The sequence below is a fragment of the Embiotoca jacksoni genome, unplaced genomic scaffold, assembly GCF_022577435.1.
Source record: "Embiotoca jacksoni isolate LCO1_2020_lvr unplaced genomic scaffold, fEmbJac1.0.p SCAF_16, whole genome shotgun sequence".
NCBI classification, from domain to species: domain Eukaryota; kingdom Metazoa; phylum Chordata; class Actinopteri; family Embiotocidae; genus Embiotoca; species Embiotoca jacksoni.
In genome coordinates, this window is record NW_027185296.1 from 13,277,539 (window position 1) to 13,295,724 (window position 18,186).

At 43.8% G+C, this 18,186-nt stretch overlaps 1 protein-coding gene across 2 annotated transcripts in view; it reads left to right on the forward strand.

Annotated features, from left to right (window-relative positions):
* szt2 (SZT2 subunit of KICSTOR complex) overlaps positions 1-18,186 on the forward strand; it is an 84,845-nt gene that overhangs the window by 55,949 nt on the left and 10,710 nt on the right. For both annotated transcript variants that reach the window (XM_069150997.1, XM_069150998.1), the window contains 13 exons: positions 50-147; positions 666-798; positions 1,894-2,024; positions 3,642-3,689; positions 5,305-5,426; positions 6,660-6,845; positions 11,986-12,241; positions 12,346-12,425; positions 13,106-13,231; positions 13,341-13,543; positions 14,795-14,891; positions 15,519-15,599; positions 15,964-16,038. In XM_069150997.1, the coding sequence (XP_069007098.1) occupies positions 50-147; positions 666-798; positions 1,894-2,024; positions 3,642-3,689; positions 5,305-5,426; positions 6,660-6,845; positions 11,986-12,241; positions 12,346-12,425; positions 13,106-13,231; positions 13,341-13,543; positions 14,795-14,891; positions 15,519-15,599; positions 15,964-16,038 (1,636 nt within the window). The remainder of the gene's footprint in view (positions 1-49; positions 148-665; positions 799-1,893; positions 2,025-3,641; positions 3,690-5,304; positions 5,427-6,659; positions 6,846-11,985; positions 12,242-12,345; positions 12,426-13,105; positions 13,232-13,340; positions 13,544-14,794; positions 14,892-15,518; positions 15,600-15,963; positions 16,039-18,186) is intronic.

Consider the following 18,186-nt stretch of genomic DNA (forward strand, 5'->3'; position numbering starts at 1 on the left):
CTGTGAAATGTCCCAGAATGCATTGTTTTTTTTTGTGTTGTCTGTGTAGGAGGCAGGTGTCTCAGCTGGAGGAGGGGGATGTGGGCAGTCTGCACCCCACCTACCAGAACACCTGCCAACCGTGGATCACCTTCATGTCTAAACTGGGTGAGTTCCTTGTTTCAGAGAGACGGGCTGGTTTTATAATGTTTGACCTGACACTTCCTCTCTGTGTTTCTGTGTTGACTCTTCCTCTCTGTGTTTCTGTGTTGACTCTTCCTCTCTGTGTTTCTGTATTGACTCTTCCTCTCTGTTTCTGTGTTGACTCTTCCTCTCTGTGTTTCTGTGTTGACTCTTCCTCTCTGTTTCTGTGTTGACTCTTCCTCTCTGTGTTTCTGTGTTGACTCTTCCTCTCTGTGTTTCTGTGTTGACTCTTCCTCTCTGTTTCTGTGTTGAATCTTCCTCTCTGTTTCTGTGTTGAGTCTTCCTCTCTGTGTTTCTGTGTTGACTCTTCCTCTCTGTTTCTGTGTTGACTCTTCCTCTCTGTTTCTGTGTTGACTCTTCCTCTCTGTGTTTCTGTGTTGACTCTCCTTCTCTGTGTTTCTGTGTTGACTCTTCCTCTCTGTGTTTCTGTGTTGACTTTTCCTCTCTGTGTTTCTGTCTTTATCGCTGGCTGCTGGGAACAGGCTGCTCCTCCATCCAGCAGTGCACGGTTGACATCGCTTCACACTTCCTGCTGCCCTCCATCTTGTCGGAGATTGTCAGTTTGGTCAGCTCTCTGGCTGCTGACACTACAGTGAAGGTGTTTGAAAAGACAAGGTGAGTTTGTTCTCGGTATGAAATCATTCTTCTCTTTTATAAACAAGGACTGTAATGTCACATTTTCCACATGAGAATCAAACTTCCCTCCGTCCTGTAGAGAACAGGAGCACAGTGACATGCTGCTTGGATATCTTTCTATTTTATAGTGCTCTGGTTTAATGATGTCTCCTCGAACACCCCGACACTACAAACACACAGACTCTCTCAGGCTTTCAGCTGCAGCTGAAATGTTGGTTGTTGCTTCCAGTTTAAAAGACATTTCATCAGCTTTCACTGGTGATGATTCAGCTTCTTTCATCTCATATTTCAACTCCTTCAAGACGTAGTCATCAAATCTCATCAGCTGCTTTCAGACATCTGATGCATCAATTAATATATCTTCAAATCTGGATTTTATTGGTTACAAGTCAAATTTGACTTTCTTTCATTTTTACAGTGGAGACCCACCGGGAGCAGACAGCTCAACAGCCCTCAGGCCTTCATCTCACAAATAATATCTTAAATAGTTTCAGTCATCAACTGTGTGAACTATAACTCTCTCACATGCAAACACGTAATCACATTGTCTACAGGATTCACATGCATTTTTCAGCACAAACATGCACTCTTAGATCCAGTTTGATCTAATTCCAGAGATTTTTTTTATTGGTAATCAAAATACAGAAAAACAGAATATTTAGAGGCATTGAAGACCTTGAATGTGTTATGTTATTATGTTTAGTCTGGTATTTGATTCCATATCATTTTCACAGGCAGGATGATTATCTCAGACATGTTAGAGTTCTTTGTTGTTGTTGTTAACAGACAGCAACAATAAAAGTTTCGATGTTGCAGGAACCAAACTGCTGCAGATTCAGGGTTTGATTTCTGGATGTTCATTTGGGGAGTTTCTGCATCTTGTTCTTGTGCGTGTCTGGTGGGAAGCCAGTGAGGGATCAGGTCATCATCCCTGAGTGAGGTTCTGCAGTACAGAGGGAAACCATGTGTGTCCATGTGTGGAGACATCTGATTGGCTGACAGCCCTCTATTCTTACACACATCTGTTACAGCTGTGTTTCATGCACCACAGTAATGCTTTTCTCCGTTCTGTAGCTGCCCGTCCTCTGGAGACATATTTGTACCAGTCCCTCTGGCCCATAACCACAGCCCTCCTCCAGACGCCACCAGGAGCTTCATTCTGATTGGCCGAAACTTCCACCAGTGGCACTGCAGCACGGAGCAAGGTAACTGCTGCAGCCAGCCAATCACAGCAGCCGGTCACTGCCTCTGTGTTCATCATCTGCACTGCTTACTGAACTGTAGAGTTAACACAATGAACGGTTATCAATCAATAACACATACTCTGTAGATCACATGTAGATAGTTTTAGAAACATCTGATTATTTCTTGTGTCCAGTTTATAATTTACATGTGAAGAGACGTTTCTAGAAATGCTAACTGTCTGAGCAGATTAATGCCAACGTTTGGTTAAATATCATGTACTAAATGAAGCCGACCAGACAGAGAAGTACAGTTGCTGAACCTTCAGGTCCTATGAAAGGCTGGTTGAAAGTATAAAGTGTTACAATAAAACCAGCAAACAAGTTTTTCACAAATAAAAAAACACAGAAATTGGCATCACTTTACATCTTAAATTTCCTTCTAGTGATGAAATTCTAAGAAAATTAATAGATTTGTGATGTTTTCTAAGAATTTCCCCTAAAAGTTCAGAGCAGATCCTTGTAAAGATAAAAGTTACTCACAAAACATCTTAACCCTTAAAAGAGCTTTGAAGGAGAAAAACTGTTTGGAGCAGGGAAGAGGACTTTTAAGAGGCTGAAGAAGTTCTTAAGAAGAGGAGAAAAAGTAAAGAGAAATATTCTTCAGAATGACGGCACGTTTATGAAACACTACAGATTATATCTAACAGATGATGTTTGTGGTCGATCTCATTGGAGACGCTCACTTCTCCCACTCAACACAATAACAGACATGAAAGTGATTGTAGCATGAAGATATTTGATAACTGGAAAAGTGGCTGGAGTCTGTTCCAACCTTCATGTGATCACACAAACACAAACACTTGCACAGTATTGACAGTTAATTTTATCTCCACTGGATGTCGCTGTCCATTCTGTCCCTTTATCACCAAGAGGGCATTTTTTTTTGGATCAATCACATCTTTTAAAAGGATGTGTCACCTAGCAACGGGGTCAACCTCACCTCCTCAGTGAGATCAGGGTTTCTGTTCTTTCCTGGATCAGAGTATCTCTGAGAAGTTTCCTAAATCTCTCCTAAGAGAAGACTCCTTGATAAAACATGTTTAGGCTCAGTTAGCAGCTCTCTGAGAGGATTGTAAGAATCTTTGTGAATACAGACCCTGAAGTTTTTATTCTGTCTGAAGTTAGAAACAAAAACAATGAGCATCAACTTCACTGCAGTACCCATGAAGCACTCTGGCTTTTGCTATGAAGACAAAAAGTATTAATAGTGTTGAAACTGAAATGGAAGACAAACATATAACAGAATGAATAATACAGATCTTTCAGAGAGCTGATACTGCTGAGTGTTTATAGAGACCTGTTGTACATCAGTGGAAGATGAAGCTCTCAGCAGTTAGTTAAACTAACACCTGTTTTAACCTTTGACCTGTAGTGTGGAGGAAAAAGCTCCCAGCATGAGCGTCTTCTGTCCGACACATCCTGCTCTCTGCTGCTCTTTGACTCTGTCTCTCTGTCCACGCTAGCAGCTGTCTAACACCCCTGTTGTACTGCACGTGTTTGCTTCCATGAGTGTGTTGTCCAGCTGTGTTTCACTGTCCATGCTGCTTTGCTGTCTGTTCCATCTCTGTCTGCATACAGAGGACAGTTCAGATGAGGAAATCACCCCAGTGCTAAATAGGTTCACACGTAAGTTTACCTCTCAGCTTAACAACAACATTCATGCTGATGGGATGTTTCAAATGTGTTGCTTGGAGTTTTGATTGTCTTTATGAAATATATGTATTAGTTTACAAACAGCCGACAAGACAGTTGAGAGCGATTGACATCTTTGCATTCGATATAAAAACGTTTGTGAAAGCAGCCAAGCAGAAGTGATTTTAGAAGGTTTGTGTCGGTGCAACCCCACCAACTGACGGAGCCTCCGTCTGACAGTGAGCTCCCTGCTGCACCTCCTCTGACTGTCGGACCTCTAACATAAGTGAGAGTGTCAGAGAGTGAGAGTGTGACTGTGAAGGTTGGAAAAGGATTTGAACAGCTTCAGTGCAGACAGATGTTCTCATCTGTATTCGGCGCTGTTCGACACCTTTAGCAGGTAAAATGATAAGGAGATGAAATCATTTGTTCCAGTTCTTTTCTCATGTAACTTGATGGCAGACCAAAAGGCTCTTTGGGCTGTTGTCAGGTTGACATGCTGTCTACAAGCTGCTGTCTGAGGGAGGAAACATCACTCTGGAACTGGCCAGTCAGCCTGATTTACTAAGATCTCTAATAAAGGGTACTACATTGGGTGTTTTTTTCTAAAAGTTTGCACATTTATTTTGCACCCATTTTGTGGGTGATTTACTGAGAGTATTTGCGTGAATGATATCCGGTGCAAATCGCTGTATTTAAATTTGATGTTTGCGTGTTAAAGTGATTGCAGCTATGAAACAAACAGAACAGCCGCCAAAGGAAAAAGGACATTTTATCCCATTTAAATTTAGAAATATAGATATAACAAGAGCAAAACACTATATGGGAGGTTATCAGTGAGAAAGTCTATGCTGTGGGAAAAACAAAAAGATCAATAGATGATGGCAAGATGGCAAAATCTGTCTTATAATGAAAAGTGATCAAATAAAGAGGATGAGATCCTCTAACAAACTCTGAGCAGCAGGTCCAGATTTTTCTGTGATGAGCAGCTGACTTGGTTTCATTCAGTGAACCTGATGAAACATCTTGTGAAATAACAGTTTCTAATATTCAGTAGGCTTTTGTTTACTGGTGAGATATGCTAATATGTAATCTATCTGTTTATTTTACTATTTATTCAGAACATCTGTGGCACAACATTTCCGTCAGAATGAGTAAAAACCAGTCATCCCTCAGTGTGACACTGCGTGAATAAAACCAGCCCAATTACTGTCTTTACAAGAAAATAAAAAGGAGAATAACATGCAGAAATCCAAACTCCAATTAAATATATTAGACACTGAGAAGAAAATAAGAAATAATGCACATCAATCACAGTATATTGCAGTTGATAAAAAGTCCTAAAGCCGCAGGAAAAACTACTTTTTTTATGCTCAGTTTAAAATAATAAACGTTTTCACGCCAGTGTTACAGTATCTTCTAAAGCTTTGTCCCGTTTGTCAGCCAAACCTCAGTGACCCAGAGGATCCTGTCTGAAATGAACATGAATTACATTTTAAAAGTTGCTGTCAGTCGGGAGTGTTTGGTGAAGGACCTGCTTCACTGAGCTGCCTCCTTTAATTCATGCTGCTCTGCCGTTTCACTGAACCTCTCTCTCTGCTCTGCTCAGCTCATAAAGGCTTCCAGCGCTTCGAGGCTCTGGAGCAGAGCGACTGGTTCAGTCCCAACCAGGCCGGGCCGGGCCTGGCTCCCCGCCAGAGGTTCCTCCTCATCAGCATCGTGGACAAAAAGGTGAGCTGCCATGTGGAAGCCAAGCGAAGAGAACAAGAGTTCAGTGTTCAGAAGTTTATATGAGCCATTAATTCACCTCTGAATCACAGACATGTGTCTCTCCTCACTGATCAGAACCAGATACATGAAACACTCTCATTATATATAAACTTCATATATTAATGTAATTTCAGAGAATGTAAATATGATCACTGCTGAGGTCTGACTGCTACCAGCTGCTCCTCTCAATAACCTGCGATGTCATTACTGCTGTCAGCTCTCAGCCAATCAGCTGTCAGAGATGTGAACAGTTAACTACCAACAAAACACTCTAATGTGGAAACACTGGGGACTTTAATTAGTTCCTCCAGTTTTTTTTTGTGATTGTTTAAGATTTTCTAAAAACAATTGCGTTTTAAGTAAATTTTTTGCAGTAAAGTTGTGTCCAGAAAAAAAGCATTACCAGATAAATGAATAAATATGTCACTTCCTGTGATAATAATCCTGCTGCACATCACAGAAATATTTTAGTTCTAATCTTTTTTTATGTATTTATTGAACTTAGAGAACCACAGAGATAAAAGCTCCAAAAAGGTCCTAAAAGCTGCGTATGTTTCCAGAACAGAGCGTCTGTGACTGGAATATAGAAACAAGGACTACATCAGCTGTCAAAATAAGAGCTTTAGATGCTGTTTAATTCATGTTCATTCAACACATAGACCTGCTGGATGAAACAAACAAAGAGACGTCTCTGACAACTGGACGTGTGGAGAAAACTCATTTAACATCCAGTAATATGGAATCACTTCCTCTGATCACAAACATTTAATCACATCATTTTAATGTGAAGAACACATTTCCCACAAACCCCGTCACTTCCTGTTTCTCCTCTTGTTCCAGTTTCCTCCAGTGAACAGAGTTTTATTTATAATACTTTCAGCCCAGTTTCTGTTGACGACATTTTTTGTGGAAAAATTGCGGGAATTTAAAGAAATTGCAAGCAATTGCACAATTTCCTGGAGGGACTGTTTAATATATACTGTACAACACTTTCTTTATCACACACACACACACACACACACACACACACACACACACACACAGATGGATGGATATATCCCTCCCTCCCATTTTGGGAATGCGGCAGGGAATTCATAAAAAAAAATAAGTAGAAAACAGAGAAAAACAGGATGAAGCACATCAGAACAGTAAGCACAGCGTCATATGGCTGTTTGTAATCGGTCTTCTCTGCAGGTGACTCTGTACAGCTACAACTGGTCCGTGGACCTGGGCGCCTCCCTGAACCGGGAGCTGGTCCGCCTCGTTCAATGGCAGAACGCTCGTGCTCACGTGGTCCACTGCCTGTTCAACCAGAAGATGGGCCTCTTCCACCACTACTGCTTCTCCGACGCACCCATCCACGAAATGGACTCCAAGCAGGTGAGGACGCTGTCAGCAGGGACGGGAGGACAAATGTTCTCACTGTTCCGACATCAGCCGAACATTTTAAAATATTATTATATTTATCTATCATTCATACATACAGTCTACCGAGGCATAGCGCTGGTAGAGAGGAGGTCCTGAATCATGATAATAGATTTATACCACATGAAGGAAAATAACACTTAAATAGACAGAAAAGCACATTTAGAGGTGACGGTGACTTTAGGTTAGGTTAGGTTAGGTAGTTACTTTATTAATCCCCGAGGGGAAATTTTTTCGCTACAGCAGCATACAGAAGCAACACTGCATCTGGGATTACCTCCACATAAACAGCTTTCTTCAAAGTTAAATCTCTACCAAAGTTATATCTCGACCATACTTTGGATGAATACCTGACTTGGTTCACATCTTTTCCCAGGTTACATGTCATCACGTATTGGATCATTATTTGTGAGAAGTATCACCTCCTGCAACCATATACCTGCTGCATGGCTTTTTATATACGGCCGCTTATACTATTATTATTAACAGAAAATTGTCAAGCTAAACTATATTTGCACTTTAGATATGTTTAGTATTTTTTCATTTTTCTAAAGAGCCCTTTCTAAGCCTGTGAGTGGATGTAACCATGCTGTCCACCTGTGTCCTTCTCTAATGACTGTCACCTACAAACACTGACACTGTAAATGGACCATTAGCCATGTAGATGCAGCAGAACCCATCATGATGTTCAGATTGTATGTTACTGAGAGGACAAATAAGCGACACAGTATTTATTTTAGCCATGCTCTTTTATCACCTGCTGACACGTCAGCCGCTCTCAGACACTCTCTGCTGTGTCCTAAACTGTTGAAAGGAGGCAGCTGACCATCATCAGCTGTCCTGGTTCTTCATGTGGTGTCCACAGACTGTTTATAAAAGTGTTTGTAGCTTCAGGTCTGTAAAATGGTTCTGATCCAGAAGTGTCTTCGGCTGCAATACCAGCGAGTGCCACTAGAGGTCGGCTCCAAAAAGCCTCCGGCTCCATAGACTCCCATTCAACTTCTCTCATCAAATCCAAAGTGGATAAAATGTGTCCATCAGTTATCTCGGTGTTGTTAGCTAAAGTCACTCCTTCTTATTAGTTTTCTGGAGGTCCATCTGAAAATAATCCCTCATTCATTAGAAAAGAAGATTCAAGAAGACCTGTTTTTGGGGGCGTGTCTGTTTGATTGACAGGCCTGTGGTGCAGTCAGGTTACAGCTATCGGTGGGCGGGACGTAGTGTCGTCAGGTTTCTGATCAGATCGGTCAGATCCACCGCTGGCTCCTCCCCCAGCTCGTCCAAATATGGTCACTTCCTGCTCCAAATAGCAAAGATGGTGACGGACAGAATCTGAACTGGAGGCTTCATAACGTTCACAAACCAACGATGACATCACTGATGGTTGATGACATCACTGATGGATGATGACATCACTGATGGTTGCTGCTTGGTTGTAATGAAAATGACCAGAGTCAGAAATCTCTGTGAAGAAGGGTTGTACTGTCACATCAGCACTGCACAGGTCTCCACATGCCCCCGGTGATGACGTGGTGTTACTGACTCCTGTGTTGTTGAACTGCTGGTCAGCTGCTGTGTGTGTGGATCATGATCACAAGGAGAAATCTGATTAAAGCTAGTTAACATGTCTCTGTCAGATTCGGTTTGACCCCCACCTCTATCACTGTATGATGAGGAGCTGTTTTGGAGCCTCTTGTGCAGCTTTTAGTTTTAATTCCAGGACACCATTTCTTAATTTTTTTTCAGAAACAGAAAAGCTAAACTGATATCAGACGAACCTTCGTGGCACTTTAGGATGAATGAAAGATTTCTTCCATCAGCATCTGGTCTGCTTTTACAGACCTGCTGATGCAGCTGGAGTTCGTCCTGACAGAATGTGGCGGTCCGTCATTGTGGCTGCGTATATAGACGGGAGCTGTGAAGGAGAACGGACCGCTTGGTCAGGTGGAACCAGGCCTGCAGGGCAGCATCTGGACCGCCACTGTCACAGAGGGTCACGGGGCCCGGGGCCCGGTCATACAGCTGCTGGGTCCTGGGGGGGGGGGGGTCATCACCTGTTCCTCTACCAGCTTGTTGGTGACGTGGTTCTCATGGTACTTTTGAATCGTACTCCTGATGTGTGTTCTATGTGACTTTGTGATGATCTGCTGCAGACAGACGGTCCCTGGATCCTCTCCTGCAGCTCCTGCAGCTCCCTCTCAGCCCGTCACTGCTGTATTCAGCCTGTTTTCTGTTTTGAGCGTCTCAGCAGAAGTGCTGCAGCCGCTCGTATTCAATATGGAGCCACGGATCAATATGTAACTAATGGTCTCTGCAGCACAACCCAAACAAGATTCCTCACTCATGCAGCTAAGCATTTTTATTGGATTTATTACCCCTGTGTGTTCGCTGCCTCCTTTTGTTGTCCGGATCATATTCTGAAAATATAACCCTGTCACATCAACGGCCTTGTTTTCCAAAATGAAAGACTTAACTTCCTCAGTGCAATTTAGCCCCTGTCAGTTTCCATTCATCCTGGTGGATTATTTATGATCAGCTGTGGAGGGACGAGTTCCCACAGTCCAGCGTGCTGCCTGCTACTTTTAACGTCCCATCTCTTCCTCCACACTCCTGCTCTCCTCCACCCTCACATCTTCAGCTGTCACTGAGCTGAGGAAGAGGACGGTGGTGCAGAAAGACTTATATGACAGTAAACTACACAGAGTTTCTGGGTCAGGTTTGACACACAGAGCTGCTGTTCTACAACCGAGCACAAACCTCTGTGCTGAGAAACAGAAGCCAACGTGCAAGTGACAAAAGCTGCAGTTCCTCGAATGGCCACTTGAGGCTGCTACCAAAAGTGAGCCAATCCCCACCTGGACCAATGAGTGTAAGGTGGTTTCTAGTCTTTTGATTAAATGTAACATCACATCTGAAGTCCAATAGGACCTGCTTTGATGAGAACTAAGTGGCAGGTCTTGGGTACACAGACTGTGAGCATCTCCATAAAGTACAAACCTCCTATTTTGGTCCATGTGTACAAAACAGCAGAATAATTAGAACATCCTGCTTCTTCCATAATAAATTTGTGAATCAGATTATCATCCTGAAAATCTTCAGTCAGCTAAAAAGTCAGTTCGACCACGGACACGTTGACATATATTATATTCAATACAGTTAAATTGAAAATGTAAAAATATACACAAAATCTTTTGCCCCGTGTTGTTCCAACGTAAGAGGAACAGTTTGAACATTCTGCGACAGAGTAAGACACCAAACGCCCGCTCAGCGTTTCCCCCGTGGCCAATAAGAAAACAAGCTTAAGAATAAAAAGAAAGAAAGTTTTCTTTCCCTCCGATGGCCTCGCTCTTCATCGCTGCATTAATAATGAGTGCAGACAGAAGGCAGAGTCAGAGCAGCAGAAGATTTGCCTGAACAGAACTTCATCTGTCACGGTGCTGATGAGGAGCAGAGGGAGCACCAGCGCCCGGGTTGACCCTCCGGCCTGCAGGCACACTGGGGCATCTGGTCACTGAGCGGCTTCACAAACTCACAGCCCCGAAGTTCCTCTGAACAAGAAACACAAACGATGACAGTGCTCTGGACGTGTGTGTGTGTGTGTGTGTGTGTGTGTGTGTGTGTGTGTGTGTGTGTGTGTGTGTGTGTGTGTGTGTCCAGTAATAAACCAAACAGAACTAATGTCCATGTAGTGTTTACAGTATATATATATATATATATATATATATATATACTGTAAAGGTCTCCACTTCTTTGACCTGTGGTCAGACACAACCACTCAACATGGACTCTTAATCCTTAAAGTTTAAAAGTTAAAAGTTTAAGCTGACCATGCAGACACTCATGCTTAATCTGAGTTTATCTCTGAAAAGACCACATTTTACACTTCACTGCAGTTTTATTTACACAAAAAACCAGAAGAAGATATTTTGAGTACTGTCTCAGTGTAGTTTTACATCTCTTTCCTGGAGCTCTACCAAGAACAGGTTTAGTATCTGTGCCTTTGACGTCACCAGGTGTTTCCAGACCAAACCGTTCAGAGGACCTTCTTGAGGGCAACGACCCCCCAGAGAGTTTCCCTCAGAACTAAAGAGGCTCTGAGGCCTTTTGCTGTTTGCATTCTCACCACCAACAGGACCTGAAATGACCCGCTGCAGCCGGAGCTCACCGGACTGACGCTCCGACACTTATTCCTCCAATTAATACACTTTTCAGTTTACTTGATCCGGTTAAAACTCATCACCATATTTTACTTGTATGCAAAGATGCAAAAGCGTGTTTCATTCAAGAGGGCCACTAAAAACATAAAAGACATTTTAGATGTATTAACGGGTTCACTTGACGCCTCGTTATGATCCGCTATCATTCGCGTGGTCATGTGGTGCATTGTGGGTCGGGGAGGTGTTCCTGAAGAAGACCATCTAACTTTAGATTTTAAAGCCACAACAAGCTGCAGTGCTTCAAACAGCATCACACCGCTGCAGCAGCACGGACACGGAGCCTCTTTACATATTTCTCTGGATCGATCCAAGTCACGCTGGATTTCCTCAGATGTGTATCGGCTAAATGAAGCCGGAACATTTGTTGTCGGCCCGTTTCTCAGTATCGTGTGCTTCCAGTTGGAACTTTCTTCTGCTGCTTTAAAGTGATAAAGAGTTATAGGAATTTAAAAGGTTCCAAGTTCCTCCGGTGAGGACACACAATAAGGAGGAAATCCATCCCACCGTTCTTAGAACCCAGAAATAGCTCCTCCGGTCAGCAAACGCCTCCTTCTCTCTTCTAAATGATGAACTTCCAGACTAACTCACTGGTTTTCTTTGTTCTTGTTCCTTACTAGCTCTGTAACTAAATGAGCACTCAGTGTTTTGTTCTGTATTAGATGTTGGACAGCAAACGTATGACATCACAAACTTATAGAATTCCAAACAGCTTGTCCAAAAGGCATAAGTACTGAATATGAGTTGTATGAATATTCTTTGTGGACTGAGTGTTTTACACTTTGGGACCTTCAACTGTTCAGAGGGACAAAGCTGTGATTTATTCTCCAACCGTTTTGGCCCGTCTCTCGTGTCTCTGATTGTCCGTCTGTCCGTTGCAGGACCCCAACCCGTTCCTCGGCCCGTCCATGGAGCCCGACGCTCTGCTGCGTAGTGCCGTTCCTCCTCTGCCCAGTAAGGAGCCGGGCAGGCTGGGAAGCTCTGGCCGAATTCTCGCTCCTCTCCACTTCCCCTCCGAGCTGCTTCCCTTCGACGAGGCTCTGCGGGACGTCTGCACCGTCCGACCCCTGATGGACGGAGACGTGGTGGCCCAGCATGGCAGCCAGCTCCTGGAGATCAAAGCTGCTGAACGGAAAGGTTAACAGTGCTGCTGATGATGAAGATGATGATATGTGTTGTTATCCGGTGAGCCCGCCGTTCAACGTGGTGAGGAGAAGTAATGTCTGCCTTTGTGCTGACAGAACTGGAGAAACAGATGAAGATAGAGAACCTGTTTGTGACGTGGCAGCAGAGGTCAGCGCAGTCCAACATGCCCATTTCAGTAAGTATCCCAACACTGAACACTGCATGCAGCTCAGTTCACAACGGGTCAGGTTCAACGTTTTATCAGTCAAATCAAGTCCATTTTATTTAGATAGCACATTTTAAATATGAAAAATAAAATTCAATATAAATATAAATAAAAGCTTTAGTAAACTAGAACGAAACACGAGCGCCACATAATGCTGCAGAAGATCAGACAGATGAGACACGGCTGCTCTCCAGTCAAACACGAAGACACAAATAGTCCGACTTTAAATGATTTGTGTAATGAACATGTGGTCAGTGTCAAGATGGAGGGACAGAAGATGTGTGCTCAAACTTACATGTACAGTCTGAAACCAGTTTATTTATTAAAACCATGAAACCAGGCTAACGATCTACACACACACACACACACACACACACACACACACACACACACACACACACACACACACACACACACACACACACAACCACGCCCCTGACTGAAGGTAGTGAACGATTAGACTGGACTGCATCGTAGTGAAGTCTGGACATGAACATCCTGAACTCTCCACTCTCTGACCCACTGAGCCCCGAACACTCGGCTCTTCAGTGTAGTTCTGAGCGTCATCCTGCTTTCAATCTCTCCTGATCTGGTCGTAATAATAATAATAATAATAATAATAATAATAACGTGTCTGTGTGTGTCCACAGGGCTCAGATTTGGAGACTCTGAAGCAGTCCTCCAGGCTGGTCCACTACTGTGCCACCCCTCTTCTCTTTGACCCCGTCTTCCGCAAGCAGATCCAGGAGGAGCAGATCTTTCCGCCGCTGGTGAAGGTATTAAATAGTTGATATAGATTTTAATGATTCAGTACTTTACTATATACCCACAATATCTGAATGAAATGTAAACTATAACCATGTTCTCGTGGTATCTGCGTGTCAGAAACGACATCGCTCCAGCGACTCCACGGCGTCGGGTCGGGACCGCAGCTACAGCACGGACTCAGCGGACATGCTGCCCACCCGGCTGAAGGAGGAACCCTGGCTGCTGGAGATTTCCAGCACTTTCCTCCAGCAGTACGTCCAGTACCTGCAGAGCATGGGCTTCATCCTGGTCCAGGTCCGGCCTCAGTCTCCAGCTCGCAGGTCTGTGTGGGCAACAACGCTTTATTTCTCACCTCCAGCTGTCGGGGAATGTCTCGGTTTGTGGGCTTTTATCTGCGGTCGGAACATGGAAGGATTATTGAGGCCTGATCGATGTTTGTGAAACCATCCTGCAAAACACCATAAACAAAGGCAGCCTTCAATATGTTTAACACGTTTGAAGTGGAACAGGCCCCGGGCCACCAGGGGGCGCCCACCTGCCGCGCAAGAATGAATAACTCCACCGACTTTTGACTGCATTAGCGGTTCTTACTTCTTCTGAGGATGATGGACTTCACACCGCTTCAATTAAAGATCATTTCTACCAATGTCCAACATCTATTTAACTTGGTTGTGTCATTCTTATAGGTTACAAAGGATCAGGGCATGCTGGGTAATGGCAGTGGGGGAGTCTGAAGGGGACTGTGGGGAGTTTCCCAGCGTACCACCACAGATGTTATGTTAACAGTATTGAGTTTAGTGCTTGTCAGACTACTTCCACTGAGTTTCCAGAGTTTCCAGAGAGACCATTTGTTGTTGTGAAACAAAGCACTTTGTACCACGAGCGAAGCTCGTTGATTATTCATTGAAGAAACGGCTACAAGTCATTTGAGTTCCTGTTGCTCTGATTTAATGTGGGCAGTGACTATGATCATACGCTGACGTTGTCACGAGATTCTTTAAGAAATGTCCGGTGAAAATACGGCCTCAGGAGCTTTTGAAACGGGCCTGAGAGGCCTGAAGCCGACTCACCGTGAAGCAGGAGGTAAATCACTCGGTTAACTTTCTTATTTTGAACTACAACACTGTTGTGATCCAGATTTGTGTTTTCAAACAACCCAAGCTTCTGATTTACTGTTTGAGGAGTAAGAAGTGCTGACTGCTCCATGAACCCTGTAAATTATGGGATATGTTCGACAGCATCATAAGTGGTTTCACTCTCATTTTTGTGCAAAATTTAAAAATGTCTCACTCCATCTCGGCCTCTCTTTCAGGCTCCCATTGCCCGCTCTGTTGATTAGTCATCGTATGTGTTGTGATCCTCCTGTGACCTCTGACCTCTGACCTCCCTCTACTGTCTGATGTAACCGGAGTCGATGCAGAGCAGATTCACGTCCTGCCTGCTGTCACTTTCGAGGCTCAGTCGCTGTGACTCACTCCACATTGTGTCTTGCGGGTTGGCTACGTGCTGCTGGGGGCCTTTTTAGTCCAACCAGATCCTGACTGCCCCCCCTCCCCCCCAATCTCTTCCAGCATCGCCCGGGCTCGTGCTGCCATGCTGAGCTCCATGTCCTCGGAAGGCAGGATGTCCTTTTCTTATGTGAAGCAGAAGAGTGAGGACAGCCCTAAGGTCAGTCAGTATTCACTTCAGAGATGCAGAAATCCTCCAAACATGCACACATTCTGGGATTAACATGACCCCAATACATTTATAATGTCCATCACTTCTACAAAAGCATTTATTTCCTTCATGATACCTGCAGATGACAAGCATTCATCTTCTGAATTCATCTTTAAGAAGTAGTAGTAACAGCACGTAGTAATAACACGTGGAGAAAATGTATCCACTTTGGATTTGATGAGAGAAGTTGAATGGGAGTCTATGGAGCCGCAGGCTTTTTGGAGCCAACCTCTAGTGGCACTCGCTGGTATTGCAGCTTAATGCACTTCTGCATCGGACTCATTGTTCGGACCCGAAGCTACGAACTCTTTTATACACTACAGACACACACGATCTGATAAAACCATAGTGAAGGTGGTGTTGGCTCACTGATGTGGTGTGCACATTTAAACACTGGATCCAGAAGACGATGGATGGACAGATGATTTGTTTCTGTACATGAGAGGAAGTATCAAAAACATAAAAGACAAAATAAATACATGAAATATCAAATAAAATGTCAACACTAGAATTTCTGAATAACCTTCAAATACCTACAATGTGAGATTTAATGAATGTTTTTGTGCACCGGTGAAGATGACAGCATGTGGCACCACTGCGTATCACCTCCAGAGGGCGCTGCCGGGAGGGATCGTGTTGATGGAACTGGCTTTTCAGGTGAGATGAGGATGATGACGGCCACTCGGGACCACGATACTCACCAACACACTGTATCTGCTAACAGCCGTTGACGTCATCCTTCGGTACTTCTTATGATTTCAAAAGATTCAAGTTTTTAATGACTCAATCAGTTTGTTGTAACTTTGAGACCGTAGTTCTTTAAGCTCGTCCAGATGGACTTTTATTATAAAAGGTCTTAACATGTCGGCCGGCAGCATCCTTAACGAAGAGTGAACTCACTGCACTCCCAGTATCCAGTGTACCATCCTCCTCATGGATTACTTTGATCCCCGCTCCATGTTAATGTTCCAAGAGTCATGAAATAAGCATGTGCTGTCCGTGTGCCGTGTTCTCCTGCCAGGGCTGTTACTTCTGTGTGAAGCAGTACGCGCTGGAGTGTTCCCGCATCCCCATGGGCCAGACGGTCAACTCCCAGGTGAGTGTTTGACAGCCGTCTATCCTCCTGTGTGGAGACACCAGGCTCCGCCTACTCTTCATGAGGTTTACAACAAGAGCAGGTGAAGGAGAAACTGATGTAAACATCACTGTTTGGATGAAGGAGGGAGGCGTGCTTATCTGCTGTTGTACCTGTGTAGTCCACTGGGGGGCCAGGTGCTGTCAGCTGAGGTGGGGTGGGGGGTGGGGGTGCATTGTGTTTGTTAATCACTATTGGTATTCACCATTATGAAAATAACAGTAATCTTTGCCTATAAAGTGTAGATATGTCTCCTGCTACGATACGGGGACTCTTGTACTGCTCTGTCTAATCGTTCACTACGTTCTGTCGGGGGCATGGGGGGGTGTGTGTGTGTGTGTGTGTGTGTGTGTGTGTGTGTGTGTGTGTGTGTGTGTCTGTCTGTCTGTCTGTCTGTCTCTGTGTGTGTGTGTGTGTGACATCCTGGTGCTCTATCCAGCTGCACCCTTGTATACAGTTTGGATTGGAGTAACACTAAACACAGAAACACAGAAATCCAGTGTGCAAGATGGCTGATGATGTGAACCGATGATGTGAACCGATGATGTGAACCGATGATGTGAACCGACTTTTGAATCGGAGCTCTTTTTTAAACCTCAGGTTTTGTCCTGTTTGATGAACTCGCTGTCGTCACTGCAGCAGCAACACGTTTCCTCGTCTTTAGTTTGTGACTCCACTGCTGAGGCCTCCGAACAATATGAGCTTCATATCATCCATCCATCCACAACCACTCTGATTTCTGAGCTCCTCTGATTCACCATAAAGACACTGTGATCAGCAGGCTCACTTCTATCCATGAACATTCACCAGGTGTTTTGAACATTCGTGGTGAATGTGGGCTTGTAGAGTGAATATGGTTTCCAGGTAGACTGTGAAGGATAAAGGGAATACTGCATGCAGGAACGTATCTGCACAGTTTAGAAACTGTATTATGTCTTGAGTTGCACACGTTATGCACGTTCTTTGTGCACACGTCCACTTTTAGTGTGGATCCTACGTCCTCTTTTAAAGATGAGGCCCCGGGTGGTTGTCCTCCTGTCTCATGGTCTCTCATCTGAGGCCCGGTGGTCGGGAATATGAAGTGTAGATATGTGAAGTGACTGATGGATCTCATTGGGAACCATCCTTTTCATTCCACCGCTTCCAGGGACCATCGTACCACAACTTCATGTCTCGTGTGTGAGAACACAAAGGACTCCAATCTGCATTTTCTTAAATGCAGATTTAAAATAGTCCTGTAAATCAAGTTTGATGATTATCTTCTCAACAAATCTTCTATAGCAACAAACTTAGTGACTTTTTGGGCACATTGAAGAGGAGCTGCTGAGACAGTTTTAGCTGGTGACCCTAAAAATGACTTTTCTCCTGGTTTCTGACTGATCTATTTGTTTTAAATTAGCGAAGCAGTTCACTTCGATGTGACAGAGGCAGAGAGATCTGTTCTGGAAGATGTTGAAGTTGTCCTGGTGTTTGTTTTCCTCCCGGTGTTGTTGTTTACTCGTCTGCATAGTGATGTCATTCATACAGGAGACGATGGCTCTGTGTTGTAAAAGGGTTTATGTGGTGAGAAAGGGAAGAGAGGCAGCATCTGTGTTAAAGATGTACATAAATAATCTGGAACATGAGGCGTAATCAAACGGTTTGTATTGTGTAGAGGATGAATTGTGTTCCTGAAGTGTGTGAAGGATTTGAGGCAGTGACAGCACATGTTGAAGTCGCTGTTTGGATGCTGGGAAAACATCATCTGGATTATTTAGGTTTTTAGTAAGAGAGCTAGATTATGTTTTTTTTTTTCAAAAGTTACACAATCTCACTTTTAATTTGTTTAAATATTAATACTGTAAACATGTTGCCATGGTAACACATCATCTCCCCACACAGCATCTCTTTGGACTGAAGCACAGCCCTGACATCTGACTGGGCTGTGTGGATTTGTGATTTTTTTGTTTTTTTTGTTTGTTTGTTTGTTTGTTTGTTTGTTGTGTTTTCTAAATCGATCTTCCGAAATACACACACACACACACACACACACACACACACACACACACACACACACACACACACACACACACACACACACACACACCAGTGGTGAGGAGGACAATATAA